This window comes from Saccoglossus kowalevskii, chromosome 2, assembly GCF_978046115.1.
Source record: "Saccoglossus kowalevskii chromosome 2, keSacKowa6.1, whole genome shotgun sequence".
Taxonomy (NCBI): Eukaryota; Metazoa; Hemichordata; class Enteropneusta; family Harrimaniidae; genus Saccoglossus; species Saccoglossus kowalevskii.
In genome coordinates, this window is record NC_140642.1 from 32,391,815 (window position 1) to 32,413,694 (window position 21,880).

General features: G+C 34.9%; 3 protein-coding genes across 3 annotated transcripts; 1 reads left to right on the forward strand and 2 right to left on the reverse strand.

Annotated features, from left to right (window-relative positions):
* Nucleotides 1–92: 92 nt before the first annotated feature.
* On the reverse strand, nt 93–5,657 carry LOC100377257 (ataxin-3-like). The gene is made up of 8 exons (XM_002731073.4): nt 5,546–5,657; nt 4,466–4,514; nt 4,188–4,303; nt 3,441–3,571; nt 2,958–3,112; nt 2,059–2,328; nt 1,804–1,885; nt 93–1,192 (listed from the first exon to the last, which is right to left on the reverse strand). The coding sequence occupies exons 1-8, from the start codon at nt 5,567–5,569 to the stop codon at nt 946–948; spliced, it is 1,074 nt and encodes a 357-aa protein (XP_002731119.1). The 5' UTR covers nt 5,570–5,657; the 3' UTR covers nt 93–945.
* LOC100376653 (serine/threonine-protein kinase Nek2-like) lies at nt 5,604–19,035 on the forward strand. The gene is made up of 9 exons (XM_002731070.4): nt 5,604–5,718; nt 5,933–6,069; nt 7,346–7,563; nt 10,955–11,192; nt 15,104–15,186; nt 15,745–15,871; nt 16,483–16,700; nt 17,813–17,886; nt 18,594–19,035. Exons 2-9 carry the CDS (start codon nt 5,974–5,976, stop codon nt 18,830–18,832), a joined length of 1,293 nt encoding a protein of 430 aa, XP_002731116.2. The 5' UTR covers nt 5,604–5,718; nt 5,933–5,973; the 3' UTR covers nt 18,833–19,035.
* NDUFB1 (NADH dehydrogenase [ubiquinone] 1 beta subcomplex subunit 1) lies at nt 19,013–21,833 on the reverse strand. The gene is given in 2 exon segments (NM_001184933.1): nt 19,013–19,470; nt 21,669–21,833. A coding segment is annotated over 1 exon segment (171 nt). The 5' UTR covers nt 19,469–19,470; nt 21,669–21,833; the 3' UTR covers nt 19,013–19,297.
* Nucleotides 21,834–21,880: the final 47 nt, after the last annotated feature.

Genomic DNA, 21,880 nt, shown 5'->3' on the forward strand with positions numbered 1-21,880 from the left:
CCACTGCATACAAACGAACATTGAAGATAACTTCCTAGGTTTATTGAGTGCATAGTACCCAGAACAGAATTTGACACTGATTACTTGGTCAATTTACTTCACATAACACAATAAATTGCAATTGTTTCAATTTATTTTAAAAATTAACATGTACAAGCATGGGAAGCCTCATTGTTTTTAAAATATATATATATATACACAATGCATCTTAATTGTACAAAACTATTTGACGACTTGAGGCAAATGAAAACATGTTTTCATTCTTTGTAAATTAATTGTCATTCAAGCAAAGTAATACAGTGGATATGCTAAAATTTTAGCCACATAAATTTATTCTTTCCTTGGACACCAAAAATTAAGAGTACGTTTCAGGTGTACAGAAACACAATCCCAGTTTGACGTAAACAAGTTTTGTTATTAACCCCCCCCCCCCCCCCAATAGTTGTTAGTGACAAAAAAATCAAACATGCCTGTAGATTCCATGGTAAAGTCACTCCTATTCAGCATTTTGTGAATGTTAATATTCTGCGAGTTTTTACCCTACATTCTTATCAAAATGTAGACTTATGTGGCGCCTCCCCAGTTGAAATGTAGAATTAAGTATGATGATGAGTTTCAGCAACAGACTAGATATGTATTAATTTTTGTGAACAAATAATACATGATTAGTTTTGATACTAGGTGGGTACTGGTAACTGTTTGTGAAAATGTATGTAACATCTTGTTTCAACTTGATGAAAATAGTTATTCCTGGAAGCAATGTATATTTAAAGCAAAACAGTTTTATCTTGATAAGCCCAGGTGATCATTATAAGTCAATAAAGATACTCCTAAATAAGGACACAAATGGTTCAGATGACTTTATCATTTTTTTTTACTACATTGTATTTTGCATAGAGGGTGGGGGTAAGGGTAGTGGCAAGATTTTTAGGATATACATTCATTTCACTCTGTATCCTCGGCATTCATAGAAAGGTCCATAGCAATCTTTAACATTTCTTCCTCTGTCAAGTCAGAAACAGTTTTTTTAGTTCCTTCAATGGCTGTGGTTTCAAGTTCCTGAGTAGACATTTGTTCCAATTCGTCATCCGACTGAGTAAATGATGTAATTTTGTCATTGTCATTAATTTCAAGTTCTGGACTCCCACAATTTAGCTGTGTCTCTTGGCATTGTTCCCCTTCTAGTCGATGTCTGTGAAATAAAAGTTTTGTTAACCAGCATGCAAAGCAATTCATTTTTTTTCAACGATATCATGTACATTAAAATGAAATGTAGCATGCCATCATTCAACTAGTATAGCAATTATGTGTAAATGATTCAATATCCGATCTTTTAAAAAAAACAACAACAGGAAATGTAATGAAAATGTTTATTGTTAAACTATTACCATGTGTTGGTTGAGAGAACAAAATCAAACTGTACAATTTAGCAGTAAAGTGTACACCAGGGTCACCAAAGTGTGACAAAGCTTAAAATGCAACGTATTGTGACAAATATACCATTTTAAAGAAACCAAACTTATTTGTGATTGTCAGTGAATTAGTGAACAAGTTTTCTAACTCCTTGCCCCAATACTTGTGAGACTTGCTGTAACACATGGCCAGCTGACATTGGGTTCATCCATTCATCTCTATAGGCTTGCAGCAAAAAATGTGTGACATGAAGGAGCAGACACAACACAGTATTATGCAAGGGCTAAAGTGGATGTGGAATATTGCTCTTAGAGACATTATAAATGTCAATCTTAATTAATATATACTCCATATACACTCATTCAAACAAATTTCGCTAATGGCCCTTACCTGTCAAAATATGCCTGTCTCTTTTGCCTTACTTCGTCTAAGTCAACCGCTTGAGATGAACTTGCACTGCCACCATCACAGCCTGTCAAAGATAACAATCCTAATATGAGAAGATTGCTAACTTGTACCCATATCAAGGGATTTTTTACCTCAAAAATTGATTCCACTGATCAAGTAGAGTATAAAAACACTACAACCATGGCAATGATTATCCACATTTATTACGGTAGACTGTATCCCATGCAACATTCTCACCTTGCATGCTGAGCCTAATAGCTTCCTGCAATCTGTCTTCTTCCTCTTGATCAGACTCGAAACATTGCCCACTGGCTTTTAAAGCTTTTTGTAAATCGTCTAAGTTGACATGTTGTTTTGATGTACTAGCACCATCGTTTGCACTCTTGTTTTGTTTTTGAAGTTCGCTGAGTAGTTTTGGTCTCTGTGTCTGCACGGCTTCTATTATTTGCAGTACTTCATTGGCTTCGCATTCAGGAAGCTGTCCCTTAACCACAAATATAGAGTAGCCTGTTATATGAATGAAAAATAAAACAATATATGTATGTGTGTTCATGTAAAATTCCCTGCTAAAAAAATTGAACAGATAGTCAGTTAGTGTGTTTCTAAAATGGTTTGCAATTTTCTACTTTTATCACTAAACTGAACCATGTGGATAGTAAAATTATTAAGTACATCAATGTTCTCCTAAAAAAACTGCAAGGATCTTTGGATTTAAGGAAATAAAAAATTAAATCAACAAGATAAACTAATCAATTCATACATGTGTCATGATGCTTCTCTTTTGAGAACACTGTATGTGTATGTATATCAGGAATGAATAAGTGTACTGATGTTGCAGAGAGAGAAGCGAGAGATGAGAGCACCTCAAACACTGACTATTTGTTCTCTTCATTCAATTAATTAAAAGATAATGACCTTTTCGAAGACAGAATCATAAACAGAATCATATGCTGATATTTTTTTTAGAAAAATTCAAACTATAGAAATAGTACAGTTGTATATGCAAATACATGTATTGTTTGCAATCATTGCAGATACATTGGATAGACAATATCTTTAAAGTTAAACTACTGTAAGTAAACAGCAAAGAAATAACGATGATCATAATTGTAAATCTGGCCGACAACGTTACTTACCCTCTTGTCGTAACTGCGCAAGAAACATTGAAAGATATGTATCCGATACTAGTTCTGGTCCCGTGAGTAGTGAATTCAGGTTGAACCACTGACGCCCTAGTTTGCGAACTGTAAACCAGTGTTCTTTGTAATTACAAATAAAAGCTATTTCTGTCCTATGAAAAAAATGCACAGACTGATAATGTGCATGATTTTGAGTCACATGACATTTGTCATTCACTAGGTTTTAATTTTGCCTATTTCACTGGCTGGAAAATGTGCTGAAATAAAAACCAGTGAATATGTAAAATTGAGCATAGAACACATTATCTAAATGATAAAATCGTGAATTTAAAACCCACTGAACATGCCCGAAATGCTAAATCAGTGAAATTTAAACCCAGTGAAAATTAGTCATTTTACAATATCGGTATATCATAACATTATGGACATATCCCATCAATTTGATCATTCTAGTTTTAATTTTATCACTAAAATACTTACGTTGGATCAACTGTAGCCACTGTGGCAGCCTCACTACCAAATGGTACAAGATCAAGTCCCCATACTGATAATGCACTACTGATGACTTGCACAGAGAAGAACCCACTATCATCCATGTTACCTGAGGGTTGCTGGAATAAAAATATGTCAGGTAAAATTTCCGAAAACAGTCCTTTTCTTTGTATGTCATTAGTGCTGTGACAAAATATACAAACAAGCCAAGCTGCGTCTTTGCTTTCCAGCAATAGAGGCTGTTCTTGTCATGTCAAGATCTTTGCATGAGACTTATAGCTGAACCAGTATGTCTGACATAAATATTTATCAACTAGAGAGTGGTATAATCAATTTCTTTAAATGATCGACATTAATTTACAAGAGCATAGCTTAGAATTGGAAATTATAAAACCCACAAGCTGTTCAGATTATATTTAGATTGTAAATTAAATCAACGTAAATAAGCTAATGCATTTATTTCACAATAAAATAATAATATTTCAATAAAAAGTCAAAAATATCACTTTTTTTACCAAAATTTGAGAATTAAGGATATCATCACGAAATAAACAATTCTAAAAATGGCCAAAGTACATATATACAAAGGGTCAAAGCAATCACACTTGCGGTTTGCAACAAGAAGTTGAAAAAGTAAAAAAAAGTATTACCATAGCTCCGTGCTCGACGAAGTCAACAGCATAGTTCATAATATTGTTCATTGAAAAGAATCAATGTCCTTTTCAAATCAATTACCTCAAGAAACTTCAGATATTCAGCAGATTGTAAGTCACCTTCAGCCATTCTCTTTCTTTCTTCTTCATCAAGATCTCTAGCCAGCATTGAAAGATCAACAGCAGTGAAGTACTCTCCTGTGAAATTGAAACAATACTATCAAATCTCAAGCTCCAGGGGAAGGGGCGAGTCTGAGCTAAAATTATCGAAAGGAATTATAACATAGAATTCCATGGTGTGATATTGTACAAAACTACTCAATTACTACTCAAGTTAGAACACATTTATAATCAACTCACCCTGTAGTAAAGCATTCAAGCAATGCTGAGCACATAATGAACCATCTTGCTGTATGAATAAATGAAATGATAATGTAAAACTACACATACCCATAACGTAGTGGAATACATGGAAAATAGTTGATTGACAAAATTCATAATATGTACTATAACATGGCTAATGCGATTATGTGAACTAAAAATTCGAAATCACATTATCATGCAACCTGATAGAAAAAGGCATGATGTAAGGAAATAATATTCACCACAAAGCAGTGAACAAATATAATGAGGGACTTTTAAAATACATAATTTTTTAATGAATTCAAGTATTACAACTTGTATGTGGCTAATAGTAACTTTGTATGGCTAGTAACATAACATGCTAGTCAACATAGTGGCTAATGATTATAATGAGCCAGCACTAACACAGTATGTATGCAATTTCAAGTGTGATTTTCCATCAATCATTTCCATGAGTCTTTAATTATACATCAATATACATGGCCATCAGTGTTTTATACAGAAAATGAAGCGATTATCTGAAAGCTTTAGTGAAATAAAAGTTAGCAGTCTTAGTCTGTAACAACCAATATTTTGTACATTTTTTGTTGATTATGTATGGCTATTATGGAAATTATGGTAAATTTTCAATCATACATTTACCATGTCAAATGAATTTTGTACCTGTTTAAATTTGGAGTGCCTGTCTAAAATATCAGGTACTATCACTACAGGGAGCTAAAAGCCTGATGTTTATGAAAGTTGCGCACCTTTGAGCACATCTACCTCTTGATTTAGGCCATAATGTTAATGACTCCTTTAAATTATGTTTTTTCCACCAAAAAATACATACTAGTAGTAAATATTGGGAAGGTCTCTAATTACCTACTTCCCCATTCTGAATTCGACCGACCTGGGTTGAAGTGCCCACTACCCAGTAGTCTGTGTGGTCGTACTATGTTCCTGAAAACTTATATCGTTTCTAACAAAGTTACGTATTGACGATAACATTAGGTGTTGCTATAGTAATAGACAACCGAGGGCAACGCTACTTTTACCACACAACTAAATTAAAAGTTGTCTCATTTATTTACCCACCGTTTCATGTACTATGGCGTCCATCTTGGAAAATGACGTCACAGAATTTCCCAGCGTTCTTTAATAAGGCGGCATAAACCAATCAGCTACCGGGTTCTATTACAGCCAGCCAATCAACGGATATCGTTTTGGAAGGAATTTTAAAACTGTACAAGTCCACACCAGACGTGTCGGTGAGTTTGGTCTTTTGAGTTGTAAATGATAGTGATTGCGTTGAATATCTACTCATCATAGCGGCTAGTATTTTTAGTTCATTCCGACGAACTGTAAATATTTGAAGCTCCGTTACTGCTGAAAATAAGACCTAAGTTGTGTGTGAGGTCCTGTTTTTTACAACTTTAGAATCAATCGAGTCAACGTAAACAGATCCTTTCTTCCATTCTACAGTTTTAGACGTATTTATACAAACTGATATTGCCTGTGACAAAATGCCAGCCAAGTTGGAAGATTACGAAGTCCTATATACCATAGGATCGGGATCTTACGGAAAATGCAAGAAAATACGCCGGAAAAGCGACGGAAAGGTAGGTTGACCTCCATGACCTGACATTGTATATTGTGGGTGTTGTTGTGTTGTTTGTTTGCAAATGTTTCGTCCCAACACGCTCTAACAGTGAAACTTCATATGGGCTTCATGCGTGTTCCCGTTACCACATACAAGTACATGCATTTATTTGTAAAATAATCAATATAAGTCCATCACGAGTATTTTATTTGATATTTATTAATAATTTTCTATGTAAACAAAATCTACTGATATCATTATTTTTGCCATTTGTTGGTTGGTTAGTTTTCATAATTAATGTCCTTGACATAGTTAAGACCCTGTAATAAGAATATTCCACTAACTTTAAAGTCAACAGCTAACTGTCAACTGCAATTTACAAATTTAAAAATCTTTTAAATTGTGAATTCCATCTATATTAAAATACTGCTTCAATAACCCTTACTTGTAACTTGAACTCAACACATATTTACATGATGTCGGATGAATGCTTCCATTTTAGTGTTTCCATGGAGATATAGTGTTTCTTATGTTAATATATATATATCATGTTTTTATTGCCGTGCTAAATAATAGATGTGGAATTTTATGATTTTAATTCTAACCGAAGTAATGTATTTATAATTCCTTATTGGATGAACCTTTGCTTTTATCATATCATACACAACTTACTTGAATATAGTTTTCAGAATTTAACATATACTGCCTCAATGTCTTGTAATTGTAATTGAATTTCTAATTGAGAGAGATCTCTGCTCCTTGTAAATCAGTGATTCATATTCTATAATACAACAATCAGTTTAGATTTTTCCAAGTTCAGCCAGTGCTGGATTTCATTAGAAAGCTGAGACAATGAAAATAGCTGTCTGTGATGCATGAGGGTGATTTGCATGTCATAAGCAGTGATGAAAACAAGGTGCTAACAGTTTTGATACTGTCAACAAATCAGTGTAACAGATGCGAGTAACTACTTGAATTGGTGTTACACTGGAGGAGGAAGTCTGTGAACAAAGAAGATCAATTGTTAAAAGCCAAGGTCTTCAAGTTGCAGCCTGACCACAAGACTATCCTTATTGTCTCTGTTGTATACACTTTAGATATTCTCTTTTGTTTCTAGTATTTGTTCCTTATTTAATCAATAATGGGAAATGACATATGGGCCCATGAACCAACATGCTTCTTTCACAGATGGTTTTAGAAACTTTTGTGGTCACTTGCTTGTCCTAATTGATTCTGTATTCTATATATTCGTGAATATGATACATTTTCAAAATCTATTCGTCTTCTCCCGTCAGGTGTTGGTGTGGAAAGAAATGGATTATGGCAAGATGACCGAATCTGAAAAGCAGATGCTGGTGTCTGAAGTGAATCTTCTCAGAGAACTAAAACACAAATACATTGTCAGATATTTTGACAGAATACTTGACAAAAGTAACACAACCATTTACCTGATAATGGAGTACTGTGAAGGGGGTGATCTTTCTACTCTCATATCAAAGTGTCGTAGAGACAGGTATGTTTTCGGTGCAGTTTTGTAATTTATATGCGTTGTAACATGTGGTGCCCCAACTATGGCGCTGAGTCAGGTGGTTAAAATAAAAAAAAAAAAAACGTGGTTGTCTGCATGAAAATATAGTTATCCAATAACATTTTGTTTTTATCACTTTGACTGTGAAGGCCAACTTTTGTCTTGTTCATAAAATGAAGCTGAATAAAGGTTTGCAATAATGTCAATTGAAGTAATTGTGTTAGGTTGTAGCAATTCTCAGAAATATAAAGGTTTATTCATATTTATAGTTTTTGTGCGTGCTCTTACAATCTTTCGTTCTACCTATACGTTTAAACATTTACTTCTATGCTGTTGATAAAGAGTCATTTCTCGAAACATCTAGCTATTTTTAATAGTTACTTAAGACATTGATTACCAAATATTATCTACTATATATCTTATGATAATACTACATTGTTAATACATTGCCAAAATGAATGTAAAAACTCAACGGCTAGTGGTGTGTTAATAGTGATTTCAGTGTTCTCCCCAGGCCTCTGAAGCGACACGGTACCGTGACGCTTGGACACTCGGTCGTGATGCTTGCCCTTTGTCCGTGACGCTTGGTCACTCAGCCGTGATGCTTATATTTTTGTTTACAAGTGTCAGTCTCGTCTTGCACGTATTTAAAACAATAACATGTATTGATGGATTTAGGTAATCCCGCTTTTGTTAGCCATACAAAGACAGTGATAAATCATTTACCTTCATGGTTGCCTGAATGGTCAACCAGGTTTCATTAGTTGCCCCTTGACAAAAGTGATTGTCTAAGACTACATATCTAATTTGAACCCCCTGTTTATATTTCTGTCTCATCGACTGGGCTTTTAAATTTCCTTCCATCAAATTTGACCATTTTTACTATACATATAGTTTTGTTCATCTGAACCTGTTTAGGCTAGACTTTTTTTTATTCCTTGTTTCTTGAGTCATTTTTTTGGAGGAGGGCGAAAAAAATAATAAAATTAATTCTTTTTTTCCATTAGATTTGTGTGGTTCTCAAAGAATTATAAGCGAGATCATTGATCGGAGAGAAAAAAATGAAATAAAATGTTATTCCATGTATAACGTGGTTGGCAATGTCCCCAATGGTGGCACAATTTTCAGCATTAATGAGGGATTTCTCGGTTTTTGACGACAGAGTTTCACGGCGTGTCACCACATTAAACCACTGTCAACCAACGTGCATATAAAGGCCACAAAGTATAGCTCTGCGCGAGCCCCTGGTACTTTGATCATGATACTCCCATGAACATGCAACTTTGATTTGTTAGGCGGCGGGTGGGAAAAAATGAAGATAAAAATAATATTTTTTGTCATTTTTTTGCACTCACAAGTCGGCGGGCGCGAGAAATTACGCAGAAATAAAATTTTATTTTTATTTCATTTTCGGCTCCTGTTCACTCGGCGGGTTCGCGAAACAAGGGATAATAAAAGTCTGGCCTTAGTTCAATAAATGATCATTTCTGGTATCGTATATTTACAGGTTGTGAGTCACAGTAATCTTCATGTATATGCTCAAAATAGGTTCTACAGTCAAACCTGTCTATAAAGGACAGTCAGTGGACTGAGCCAAACTGTCCTTTATAGACAGGTGGTCTTTATATGGAGATGGCCTAATTTATTCATTTAATCATGAATATTAATTAGGACCGGAATTTTAAGGGAGATCATAAGCAAAACATAAAAACAAACCTACAATGAATATGTCTTTTTTAATAAAAGTCACTCATTTTCATCTGGATAATTACACAGCTTTACTTTTTTACTACAAATTATATCATGTAAATTCACTGAAACCAAGTGATTCTGCCCATGGATTCATTGGTGTATTTAATGCAGAAGAACAATTGTCAACGATCGGTCGCATTGGCGTTTCAGCTCGGACTTTTCACACTCTCGCCAAGCAGTCTTATTCCCCAGTCTCTTACACATATTCCATCACAGGCGGTAATCAGTCCCATTGTTCGTATTGTCGATTGTACACTGTGACAAAATGCACAGGCAAAGTTGCCGTGATTGAAAAAACAAACAAGCATTAAAAATGAAGAAGCATTGGTAATAAACAAAATTGACCAAACTCGTAACGATTGCTCCAACTCTCGGTGTTGAATCAGAAAGTCAAACGAACCGGAAATGAAACACGGTGATCGTACACGCAATTTTACAGTTATTTGTTGCAAGCATCGACGTGTCAAAACTGCCCAAACGAAACGAATTTTCTCGATTGCGAAATATTGATATTACCGTTTATAAAAAAAGAGGATCAAAATAGAAAACATCTTTCGTTGAGAATAACCCCGAGATGACCCCTCAGTAAATATACGTTTTGCCCATGCGCTAGCTTTATTAGTATAATTTATAACGATCAACAACAAACAACATGGCGGCCAAAATAGGTCGGATTTTGCAATCCCGCGATGAAAATGAAATAAACGAATGTTTTATTATTTTGTTTGGATATTTCATGTCGACAAGGTAAATAAAACATCTCTCATTTAATAAAACTGGTTCATTTTTTTTGTTTTCGAGACAGGGGGAATTTGCTCTTCATGTGCGAGACAGTCCACAGAAGTGCCGCTGGCCAGCTGGGCGTCGATAGTATACCGGGGGTAGTACCGATCCGAAACAAGCTAGTTTTTCATTTCAAACTTTGAATGAAACTGTTTTAATTTGTTGTTAAAATCTTTCCAGTCTCTAGACGTTACATTCAGATGATATTCAACTTTTTTTTTTTTACTTTTTAGCAACTTCACAAACCAAGTTGCGATGGTACCCCTGTCTATTAGCCCTAAAGATTGCATACTCGGTAATCTGAACGTAACATATGGCCACTTTCCTGTTAGCGATTCGCAAGTAGCTATTGTCTTTTTGCTGAGACAGTCTGATGGAAATGTTGGTGGTCATTATACAAAGGTTAAAGTGTGAATAGGTCTACAATAGGGTGGTCGCTGGTCGCGTTGGACAGGTGGTCGCTATATCCAGTGTCTTTAACGTGTAAATTGCGAAGGGACTGTACTAAGGTGGTCGCTATGAGCAGGTGGCCGCTCTGCACAGGTGGTCGTTAACACAGGTTTGACTGTATTTATAATTTCCTTTTTTTCCCGTAAAATGTTGGGAAAATTTCAAATTTTATGATCGAAAACTCAAAGTAACATCACCTTTTGTCTGTTTGGTCCAAAATTATGATTGAATTCAGTGAAAATTACACAAAATGTGAACAAATTTACCCAAATTTAGGCAGGAAATTTAGCGCTCAAAGTGTTAGGTGTACTGAGCCTACTGGAGCTGCATTCATTGATTTATAATTTTTGGTTTCACTTTTTAAACCTTTGTCTTTTCTGTATATCAATAGGAAATATCTTGAAGAAGCTTTCATTTGGAACATATTCCTGCAGCTGACATTAGCTCTTCAAGAATGCCATCGACGTGATGCGGGACGAGCCATCCTTCACAGAGATCTCAAACCAGCAAATGTATTCCTCGATGCTGATCATAATGTGAAACTTGGGGATTTTGGTCTTGCAAGAGTCCTCAACCATGACCACAGTTTTGCAAAGACATTTGTAGGCACACCATATTACATGTCACCAGTAAGTATCTGTATTTTTGACTCCCATGTGCGAAGCACAAAATGGGAGTCTTTGCAGTTAGTGTGTCTGTATGTGTGTATGTGTGTATGTGTGTATGTGTGTATGTGTGTATGTGTGTGTGTATGTGTGTCCGACTGTTCCACTGCTATCTCAAGAACCATACATCGGTTTTTGATGAAACTTGGTGCATAGATGCTCTGGGCCAATGCGCAGATTTGATTAGGTTTTGGTAAAAATCCATGCTCGTTAATTACCTAATTTGCATGATAATTAGCTAATTTTTAGCTGTTCTATGACTGTTCCACTGATATCTAAAGAACCACTCATTGGATTTTGATGAAACTTGGTACATAGATGCTCTGAACATATGCGCAGATTTGATTAATTTTTGGTAAAAATCCGTGCATATTAATTACCTAATTTACATGATAATTAGCTATTTTTTAGTGGTTCCATGACTGTTCCACTGATATCTAAACAACCACTCATTGGATTTTGATGAAACTTGGTACATAGATGCTCTGAACTAATGCTAGGTTTTGATTAGTTTTTGGTAATAATCCGTGGATACTAATTACCTAATTTGCATAATGATTAGTCAATTTTCGGTTTTTCCACTGATATCTCAAGTACTAATCATCACATTTCAAATGAAACTTGGTACATAGATGTCATACGACACTGCACAGACCTGATAGTTTTTATGGTAATATCAGTACATATTAATTACCTAATTTGCATAATTAATTAATTTTCAGCATTTGATATAAGTAGTTAGCATTACATTTCAATGAAACTTGGTACTTACATACTCAAGGACTATGCAGAGATTGATTGTTTTCGATAAATATTTGTGCATATTAATCACCTAATTTGCATAATTAGTTAATTTTCAGCTTTTCCATGGGTATCTCAAGTACTAATCATCGCATTTCAATGAAACTTGGTACATAGATCCTTTAGGACTATGCAGAGACCTGATTAGTTTTAGGGTAAATAATTGTGCATATTAATTACCTAATTTGCATAATTAATTTTCAGCTTTTCTACTGATATCTAAAGTACTAATCATTTACATTTCAATGAATCTAGAATTATGCAGACCCAATTAGTTTCCGGTAAATATTTGTGCATATTAATCACCTAATTTGCATAATTAACCAACTTTCACACTGATATCTCAGGTACTATACATCACATATCAATGAATGTACATGGATGCTGTAGGACAATAGACAGACCTGAATAATTGTGGGTTACAATCTGTACATATTAATTACCTAATTTGCATAATTAACCAATTTTAAGCTTTCACACTGATATCTAAAGTACCGTAAAAACTCCAAAATTTCGACCGGTTTTAAATAATTGGCGTTAGAAATGTGACATGTTTTTAGAGTCGTGGCCGAGTTGTAACTCAAAATCTAAACAAAGTCATCAATCAGTGAGTATTATGACAAGCAAAACAAAACATCAAGACGCGCAGAAGAGGTCAGCACAAAACTAATAGGTCAAAAGACAAAGCTGTCTCGCACTACCTAGGAAAACTTGCGAATGTTCGAAGTACAGGTACCCATTGGACAAAAGATACATGGAAGTTTAGCAAACTATCTCCCCGACCCAGTGCAATGTATCCGGTTAGAATCAAAGCTCACGTGTCCCTTATTTGAGGGACCAAATTCTGCCGTAAATTCGCCCTTGGATTAAAAAATAAAATGGGATTTAAGAAAATAAAATGGGACTTTTAAGGTGTATTTTGGCGTCATTTTTCGGACATTTCAATCAATCCTGCCGGCTAAAATAGAGTCTAAGTTTTACCGTAGTCATTGACGTCTGTCTATTCAAGAGTACACGTGTATGATTTTTATCGTGACTAGCGTGAGCGGGTAAGCTTCCTTTCGAGAATGAGCTGTTATCACTGTGAACAATGTTAAATTATTCTTCAGATGACCAGTTTATTTTTTAAAAACAACTATTTTTTTTATTTAAAAAAAAATCATGCCGTTTTCGCATCAAAATCCAAGCCAAAATATCGTACTACAACATCAATCTCTTCGCATTGCGTTCAATAACATTAACATATTTAAATAAGCTATGGTAATTTAACACGTTGGCATCATCCAGCTTTTTGATTGGTTAATTAGCGATTTGACCTATTTGACCTAAGAGAACATGGCGGATATCCTACAGCATCAAACGTTTATACGAGACCGGAATCATTCGCTTACGATGAAACTTAGTTGACTTTTATTTGTATTTCATAACCATTCAACAAATTTATTTTGTGTACATTATTATAATCACTACTGAGTACAGTAATAATCAACAATTCAGAAACGCAGCATGCCGAGATTTTTGTGTTCGTTTTTATTTGAAACTTCGTTTATTTAGAATATATTTTCGTTACCAATAAAATAAAAATCTCTCAGTCAATCAGAAACCCGGATTCATGCCTTCGAGGAAGGTCCCGTTTGAACGCTCACATCGGTTTTTTTTTTCGTTTGGGGGAAAACTAAAACTGGTCGCAATTTTCGAATAAGAATGAGTCGGCAATTTTTAGTGGAGTCGAAAATTTGGAGGTAAATAAAACACCGAAACCCGGCAAATAAATAGCCAATCGAATTTTTAGAGGGGTCGAAATTTTGGAGTTTTCACGGTACTAATTATTCCATTTCAATGAAACTTAGTACAAAGATGCTCTAGGACAATGTACAAACCTAATTAGTTTGGGGTAAAAATCTGTTCATATTAATTCCCTAATAAGCATAATAATTCATAATTTTTTGGTTCTAATCACATTTCAATTAAACTTGGAGACATAGATTTTCTGTTACATTGCGCAGACCTCATTAGTTTTACACTCAAATCTGGTCATATTAATTTTCTGATTTGCATAATTTTCAGCTAAGTAATTTCGAATTATATTTAATGTGTCTCCAATACTCTCAGCACATGGGAGTTCTTTCTAAGCTTTCTTTGATTTTTGTATGTCTGTGCTACTCCCCCCTAATACACCAAGTCACGCCTTCTAGCGATGAAGTATTTTTGTGAAGTCAAAATGACGTATATGAGTAAAAGCTAGGTTTAGTTGTGTAGTTGTTCGTCATCTAGAAAAGAAAAATCTTTCAAAAACATAATCTTCAAATTGATATCAACATTTTGAACAACCTTTGTGTCACCCATGTACAAGTTTTTCTAATAAATTCTCAAGAAAACTCGGAGTCCGTTATATCAACATCATGTAACCCTCTCAATTCTTATTGGTGCATGTCTTAGCAGCTGTTTTTAATCTCTACAATGAAGCTAAGTTTTTTGTATAATTCAAAATGTAATGATAAAATCATACAGATTTTTGTACCAGTAGATTTAGATCTTTTTCCGCTCAAATGTTTTACATGTGGAGCATATCATGAGGTTATTGGGAGAATATCTTAAATGCACGAAGACTGTACAGGTGGAGTATCGCCCGACGCGCAGCATAGGTCAATGCACGGCATACTGTCTGAGTGCATAGTTTGAGGTATTCTCATAACAACCTTATTATTATACATCTTTTCCTTATAAGGATACATCATAGGAATGTCGAAACCCAAAAAGTTAGAACAGAATCAGCGAACTTTATTGTGTGAAGTCCGGTCAAACCCTGTTTGCAGCCATGTTTGTTTTTATTATTAGAGGACACTTATGCGCATAATCATTCCATATTTGGAATTCGCATTTCCATATATGGTAAGATGAAAATACCCTGTAAAAAAAACGCAAAATTACAACGCGCTGTAACTTATGGTGACAGATGTATAATAATAAATGTTACCCTTCTAACTGTACTAGTAATTTAGGCAATTCTTACAACCACTTATGGTACGCAGGATCCCTGCAGCATGTGTCAACTCTTACACTGTCTATTATAGGAACAAGTCAACTATTTATCATACAATGAGAAGTCAGACATATGGTCTTTAGGATGTCTTCTTTATGAACTTTGTGCTCTAAGGTAAGTTAGTTTTCAAAAATACATGCCATGGCCACCAGCTCTCTTACATGTAGCTTGTCTCTTCCAGAGTAACTCGTAAATACATGTAGTAATTAAATACAATAAACATTTTGCATCAGATTGTACTGCTGATAGTAATACTTGACCGGGTGACAATTTCTAAATGTTCAGTAAAATTATCTGATATGAAATTTAATTTATGCCACACTTTACTGGTAACCGTAATATGAGGAATGCTCAAGTGTCTCGTCTGGCTATCCTCCCAATCTGTAATACCACAGAATATACCATTCTTAATTTATTAATTAAAGATGCATTATGAGAGCATTCCTCTAGCTTTATTGAAATCTCAATTGTGTGAAATATTTGATGATCTGATTTTGCATGAATGATGTCAATCGTTTGGACTTTGGATTGTACGTTTGAAACTTTTTAGCAAATACATTTGAATTGTGTGTCTGTGTGCAGTAATTCACAAAGATTCATTTCAGCGACCCGCAGTATTAAATTTGAACTTGAAAACACGTTTATCTTAATTGTATTTATTCTTTCTTCCAGCCCACCATTTACTGCTTTGAATCAGAGGGGCCTCTCAGAGAAAATACGAGAAGGAAAGTTTCGTCGTATACCCTCTCAGTATTCAGATGATTTGTCGGAAATCATTGCAAGCATGTTGAAAATTAATGTGAGTATAATGTAACCATTCTATAGATCACATCGGTCTTTCTTTAGCATTTAAATTAAGTGAACAATTGTTAATCTTTAGAATGAATATTGAATGAAGTGTATGATTTTGGATTCAAATAATAGGTCTAAATTAGAGTTTGTGATCAACATAAAACTGCTTCTGGAAAAATATGCTTTATTGATTTTGATATTTTCCAAACTGTTATTTGGTGATTTTATTTTTTGTGAGGGCGAGATAATTTGTTGCTGTGAAAATGCAGTTAGTGAACATTTATGAAACTGAAAAATGATGATAGCAGCCTTTTACAGAAATAAACCATTTTTGATTACTGCGAGATCTATGTTATGTATGAAATTGAATGTAAAAACAAGAAGAAGGTCATAGCATAGTGATGGGGCTAAAACATCAGATTCGTCAAATATGAAAATATTTTTTAGATATGCTTGATAAAGTGCTTCATAATGTGATGACAGTAGATTTTAAAGTAAAAATATCTCAACGCATTATTCCTTGTTTTTGCGACAGACGTTCAAACGGCTTCTTTCATGCTTTACATGAGATCTCGCAGTGAATAGAAAATCACCTATTTATGTCACTTTTAATTACAGGATATTCTCAGACCAAGTATAGAAGATCTTCTTAAAATGCCGTGTCTGTCATCACGAAAACGAGAAAGTAGTAGTCTAGAGTTAAGCAACTCGCTGAAAAGGAAAGAAGAGGCTCTACAAGCACGAGAAAAGCAGGTGGAAGAGAAGGAGAAGGAACTGGAAAGAAAGGAGAGAGAACTGCTCAAAAAAGAGAAGATGGCAGATGAAAAACTAGCCAGGTTAGTAAATTAATGAGATTTTGACATTCTGTTTTCTCAGATAACAAACCTAATTATATTATGCACATGCTTTTTGTCAAACGGTCATGATTTATTTGTGAGGTGTGACAATTTAGGCAAAATGTTGGCAACTACTGAAAATAATGAACTACTACCGCAAGAGCAACTTTACTTTAAACCTGCCGACAGCCCGACTGTATAGCAAAGATCACTACACTGATTGAAATCTAATTATTTTCTCGATCAATCAGAATGTTCCATTGCAGGGCTTTATGTACACTAAATGTTGTGCTACCAACTCATACTTGTGCCCTTAATATGTACACAACTAGAATAACATGTAGAAAAATTGTCAAAAAAAGCCAGAGACTTGTCACATTGATACAAGACTCATTGTGCTACTCTTATGTATACAATATGGATTGGGTGGTAACAGTTCTTTGGCTTTTATAGCATAATCCGATCTAAGAAAGTTTAGTTTTTAAAAAATTAATTAAACATTTAAGATTAGCCTTTCAAACAAGAAGCTTGGCAATTAATATGCATGGGTTTCATCAAAATCCAATAAAAGCAGTTCTTTAGATATCAGTGGAACAGTCTTGGAACAGCTAAAAATGCACAGATTTCAACCAAAAACAAATCCAATAAGTGGTTCAAACAGACACTTGCACACACACACACACACACGCACACTGACTGCAAAGAATAGTGTTAACCTTTAACAAACTTTTCTATCGTAAAAATGGATGATGGAACAGTTTGGTTGAACACAATATGATCTTCAATAGGAACCGGACTATTAAACTCTGTCTCAACAAAAGAACAGTGTCTTTTTCCTCCCAAGAGTGAAATTTGTGATGGAGTGTTGGCAGGATTCACATTAAATGCCTTCAAAAGTACAAGACTTCCCAAAATGTATATGGGATGGAAAAAAAACTCCTATTTGGGCTCTCCTGCTGTATAAAGTCCTCCAAAGTCTGAATTGTATCGAAGAAGAGTTTAGCCTGCATATAACTTGGGCTTCAGCCTATATTTCTTGAAATTGCTTTTGAGTGAAAAATATACTATTTTTTAAAAATTCTAACATTGTACTGTTTTTTTTTTTATTTCAGGGCTGAAAGCTTGATGAAAGAGATGAATGGCCTTAAAATCAATACAAGAATACAGGAAATCAAAATCGAAACAGGTAGAGCTCCTCTAAAATACAAGAAATATAGACAGCATGAAAGGCTAGGCAAAGAGAATGATAGAACCAAGGTTTAGATGGCATGGATTCTAGTTTTGTGCAATACTGTATTCGAAAATCCAATGTACCACAAGTTGGTTATCGAGCAGCTCTGAATACTTCATTTTAATATCCATGTCTTTATTTAACGTGATCTAATTTGTTCACATCTGCAATATTATGTATTTATTCAAGTGCATGTATTTTTTAGTAAAAGAAAACCTATCATGTTTTGTCAATAAATTTTAATTTCCAAATAAGATATGGTAATCCTCCTGAATTTGCATTGGCCTAGAAAATAAAAGGGCAATATTTACATTATGAATAGAATCCCTGGTTGCTGTGTTACTGATCAAGCGATTAGTTGGTGCCAACAAAGCAAAATTAATGTTTGGTGCATACTTTATAGTAAATAGTAGCAGGTACTTTTTGTCCTTTGTAATTATTCAGTGTGACCAAACATTATGACCCATCATATACATTCACTACACTGAAGGGCAACAGTCTGCAGTCTGACATCTGGTTATTTAAAAAATTACAATCGCCTGACTAATTACATTGCTCGATTCAAACAGCTTTGTACCAAAACCTCTACCCGATTCACCTCGCAAATAAATTTCCATTAATATACGAGTGTCGCCCACTGAACAATACCTTACTACTTACAGGTGCTCCAGAAGATGTGTTCCCACAATTCACATTAGAGGAGAGTACCAAATTGAAGAAAAAATGTCCCTTGCAAGGCAAAGAAAATGAACAGACCACTTGTCCAAGCAATATTGATGATGCCATCAAAATGAAGGAACTAAGGGACAGGCTTCACAAAGCAAAATTACGTGGCATTGAATTAAGGAATGCTGAACTCACCTCAAGAATTAAAAGCAGAAAACTACTCGGAATGCGTTAAAGCACAGGGTTTTATCACATTAATTTAAACTTTTTTAATTCAAAGGAAAGACCGCTTTACTCTTTCTGTGACTTTGTTAGTGTACTACTATCTCATCCATCTAAATTTAAATTTGCTGGTTTTGGAGTTTCCCGAAAAAGGAAATAATCGTGATGCTTTTGTAAAATAGAGTGCAAATCATTTACTATGTATATTTACTTTAATTGAAGCAGAACACCAATTAAGACTGTATATTTTTCTGTAAATAACTAAGCTTTAATTATGTTATGCTGATTACAGTGTGAACACAAAATAAAGTAAAATAATTCTGAAAACAAGTCTTCTACATTTTTTTTTAATGTCCGCTAGAGTACTGTACATCAACATTTTCAGTCTACAAGTGTAGAAATTCTTCAATCTTCCAAAGTAGCATGCTTGTTTCTAAAACATCACACAGGCTTTCATAAGTGAATGAAATTACAGTGTTTATGTCCATGGATCTTTTTCACCAGGCTGCAGCTCTCTTCTATACAGGACTGATTTGTTCTTGAATCGGCTGTAGTTGTTGTCTGACCGCTTGTCTAGGTAATACCCAAGTGCTATGAAGGCTGGTGTGACTGTCACCCACCACCATCTTCCAATTAACTGCAAAACCATGACTAAAACAGATAAATAATTGGAATTTACAATTAGGTTAAAGATCCTAACGATCACATATCATTCTCTGTCTGTCTGTCGTTTCATTCAGAACCATAATTTAGCGTATATGATTCAGAAACCTAAGTAGAGGGATAAGTTCGCACAAACTGGATAATCATTGTTTACATAAGTAACACATGACAACACAAATGGTGAACCTTGTAAAAATGACTAAATCCCTGATTGGTAGAGCTCACTGTGGAATTTCCAGCTAAAATTTACGTCATGCATTGTCCGTAATCAAGTCCATTGAAATGAGTCCCCAGTAATCAAAAGACCTATTTTTCCCCTATTTCTAGAGAGTTTGTTTTTTTGTCCCCTGATTATTTCATGCTTGACACCTTCAACAGACTATTATTCGGTGACAAAGCATTTTCTTAAAAAACCCAGACATATTTTGCACGATAAGTGCGAGTAGAATGTCATAGCCTGAACGCACTTGATTTGACGATGGTCCCAATGAGCCGTACTGAATCAAACCTTAAACTCGCGAAAAACAGTTTTGGATAGTAAAACAATACAGATTTGCTGCATTATTATAAACATACACGAAGAATGGCCAAACTTATTAACCACTAATATCATAGAACCCATTAAGCATATCAGATAACGAATAATTTTGTTAATAAAGTCTGAAAATTGAAGAAAATGGCTTAGTCCCGTACTGCTGTACCATTCGAGAGACATGGCTTCCATTGGTATGCAAACGCACGAGGGATAATCCTCTGACAAACATTACTGTCCCACTGTACATGCTGACTGTTTACAAACAAGAACACTATTATCACGGTGAAACAAAATGTCCGATGATCAAAAAAACAATTTGCTGCGACAAGAAAACCATAGCTAGACGCCGTAGAAATCACAAGAAAACAGTCCCTTCTTTAGTTACTGCTCATGAATTATTGGTGAAAGAAATTCAATGATGGGCAAGCATCACCCAGTTACAGCTTCGTCACAAGGATTACCAAGTTTGTTACGCAAAATTAGTATTCAGATTACATTTTTCAATTAAAACGTTGTTTTTGACTATGCTATATCGATGTTACGTTCTGTCGTCGCAATTAGCAAGTACAATTTGTTATGACTACGTTCATTACTTTGAATTCTAAACAAAGCGTAGAATGGGTCTAACTCGTGTATCCAGGCAATCAACTTTGTGTTATTAAAATTATTTTGTAGAGAAAAAACATAAAGCTGTGTGAATTGATTTAAACAACTAACACGGAAAATTAGATGGGCACACTATCTCTGCGTAAACGGAAACGATGACTTTGTTCATTTGGCCATGGACGTACTAACATGATTTGTCTGATATTGACAAGCAACAGATTTCCTGTACTCTATTCCTTGTCTGATGTATCAGTGTCGCCATCGGTTTAGTTGTTTCAAATCTTCAAGGAAGCGGATAGTTTAACGTCTCTTACAAACCACTTGCGGGGTTGGTCATAAAATGACCCTGTGTTGAGCAAGGCTAACCTGGTCGTGACCTCGATGTGGTTCGTAACCAGTCTTGCGATTGGTTGTTGACAAATGCTGAACAGGCCACGCCTCCAACTGTGCCATGCGTTCGGGCAAACCGTTAGGAATTCCTAAATGGAGTAAATTTGTGTAGTTTTCTTGATTTATTCTGCAGATATCGGTAAAATGTAGGTAGGGCTTTGGCGAAATTTGAAGAAGCAACTAGTATTCTACAACCTGGTATTTTTTTTATATTTTATTTTTCATTCTTTTCGTCTGTTTTTTCGAGTTTAAAAAATGTGAGCTGGCTGGAGCCTTCATCCCTTGTCTATTTCTTACAATAGATACCAGCCGATACCCCCCCCCCCCCCCCCGCTCATAGAAACTGCTTATTACAGTTGATTATAGTTCCTGGGCTCCCTGTGCTAGTAAATACTAAATAAATCTTTATAGTAGTTTCTATCCTGGTGAAACAATGTTGCATTATCATTGGCTGACTGTATTTATTATAAAATTCAATATTATCAGTATTAGTATTATGTAATGATAATATTACAAATTGATAGATTCCAACGTACACACTATACAAAGAAACAACACATGAAATTACGTGCTTGACCCTAAAATATTCCAGGGGTCAAAAATACGGCGAGTAAAAATGGTAATAAATAGTTAATTCGCCAATATAAGCACTTACCTGTAACACCTTATCCGCAGGTGTATTTTCCGTTGGACAAATGCCTTATAATTTGGGTGTTAACAGCTCCGCTCAAACACTTTCGTGCGAATAACCAGGACAACAAAACTTACACCCTCAGCTTCTTTCTCTGATAGAAAGATGGCCGACCAGAACGTTTCAGCGCTTGCGCAAACGCTTCACCCGCAGGGACATCAAAACAAAGTAGTCAC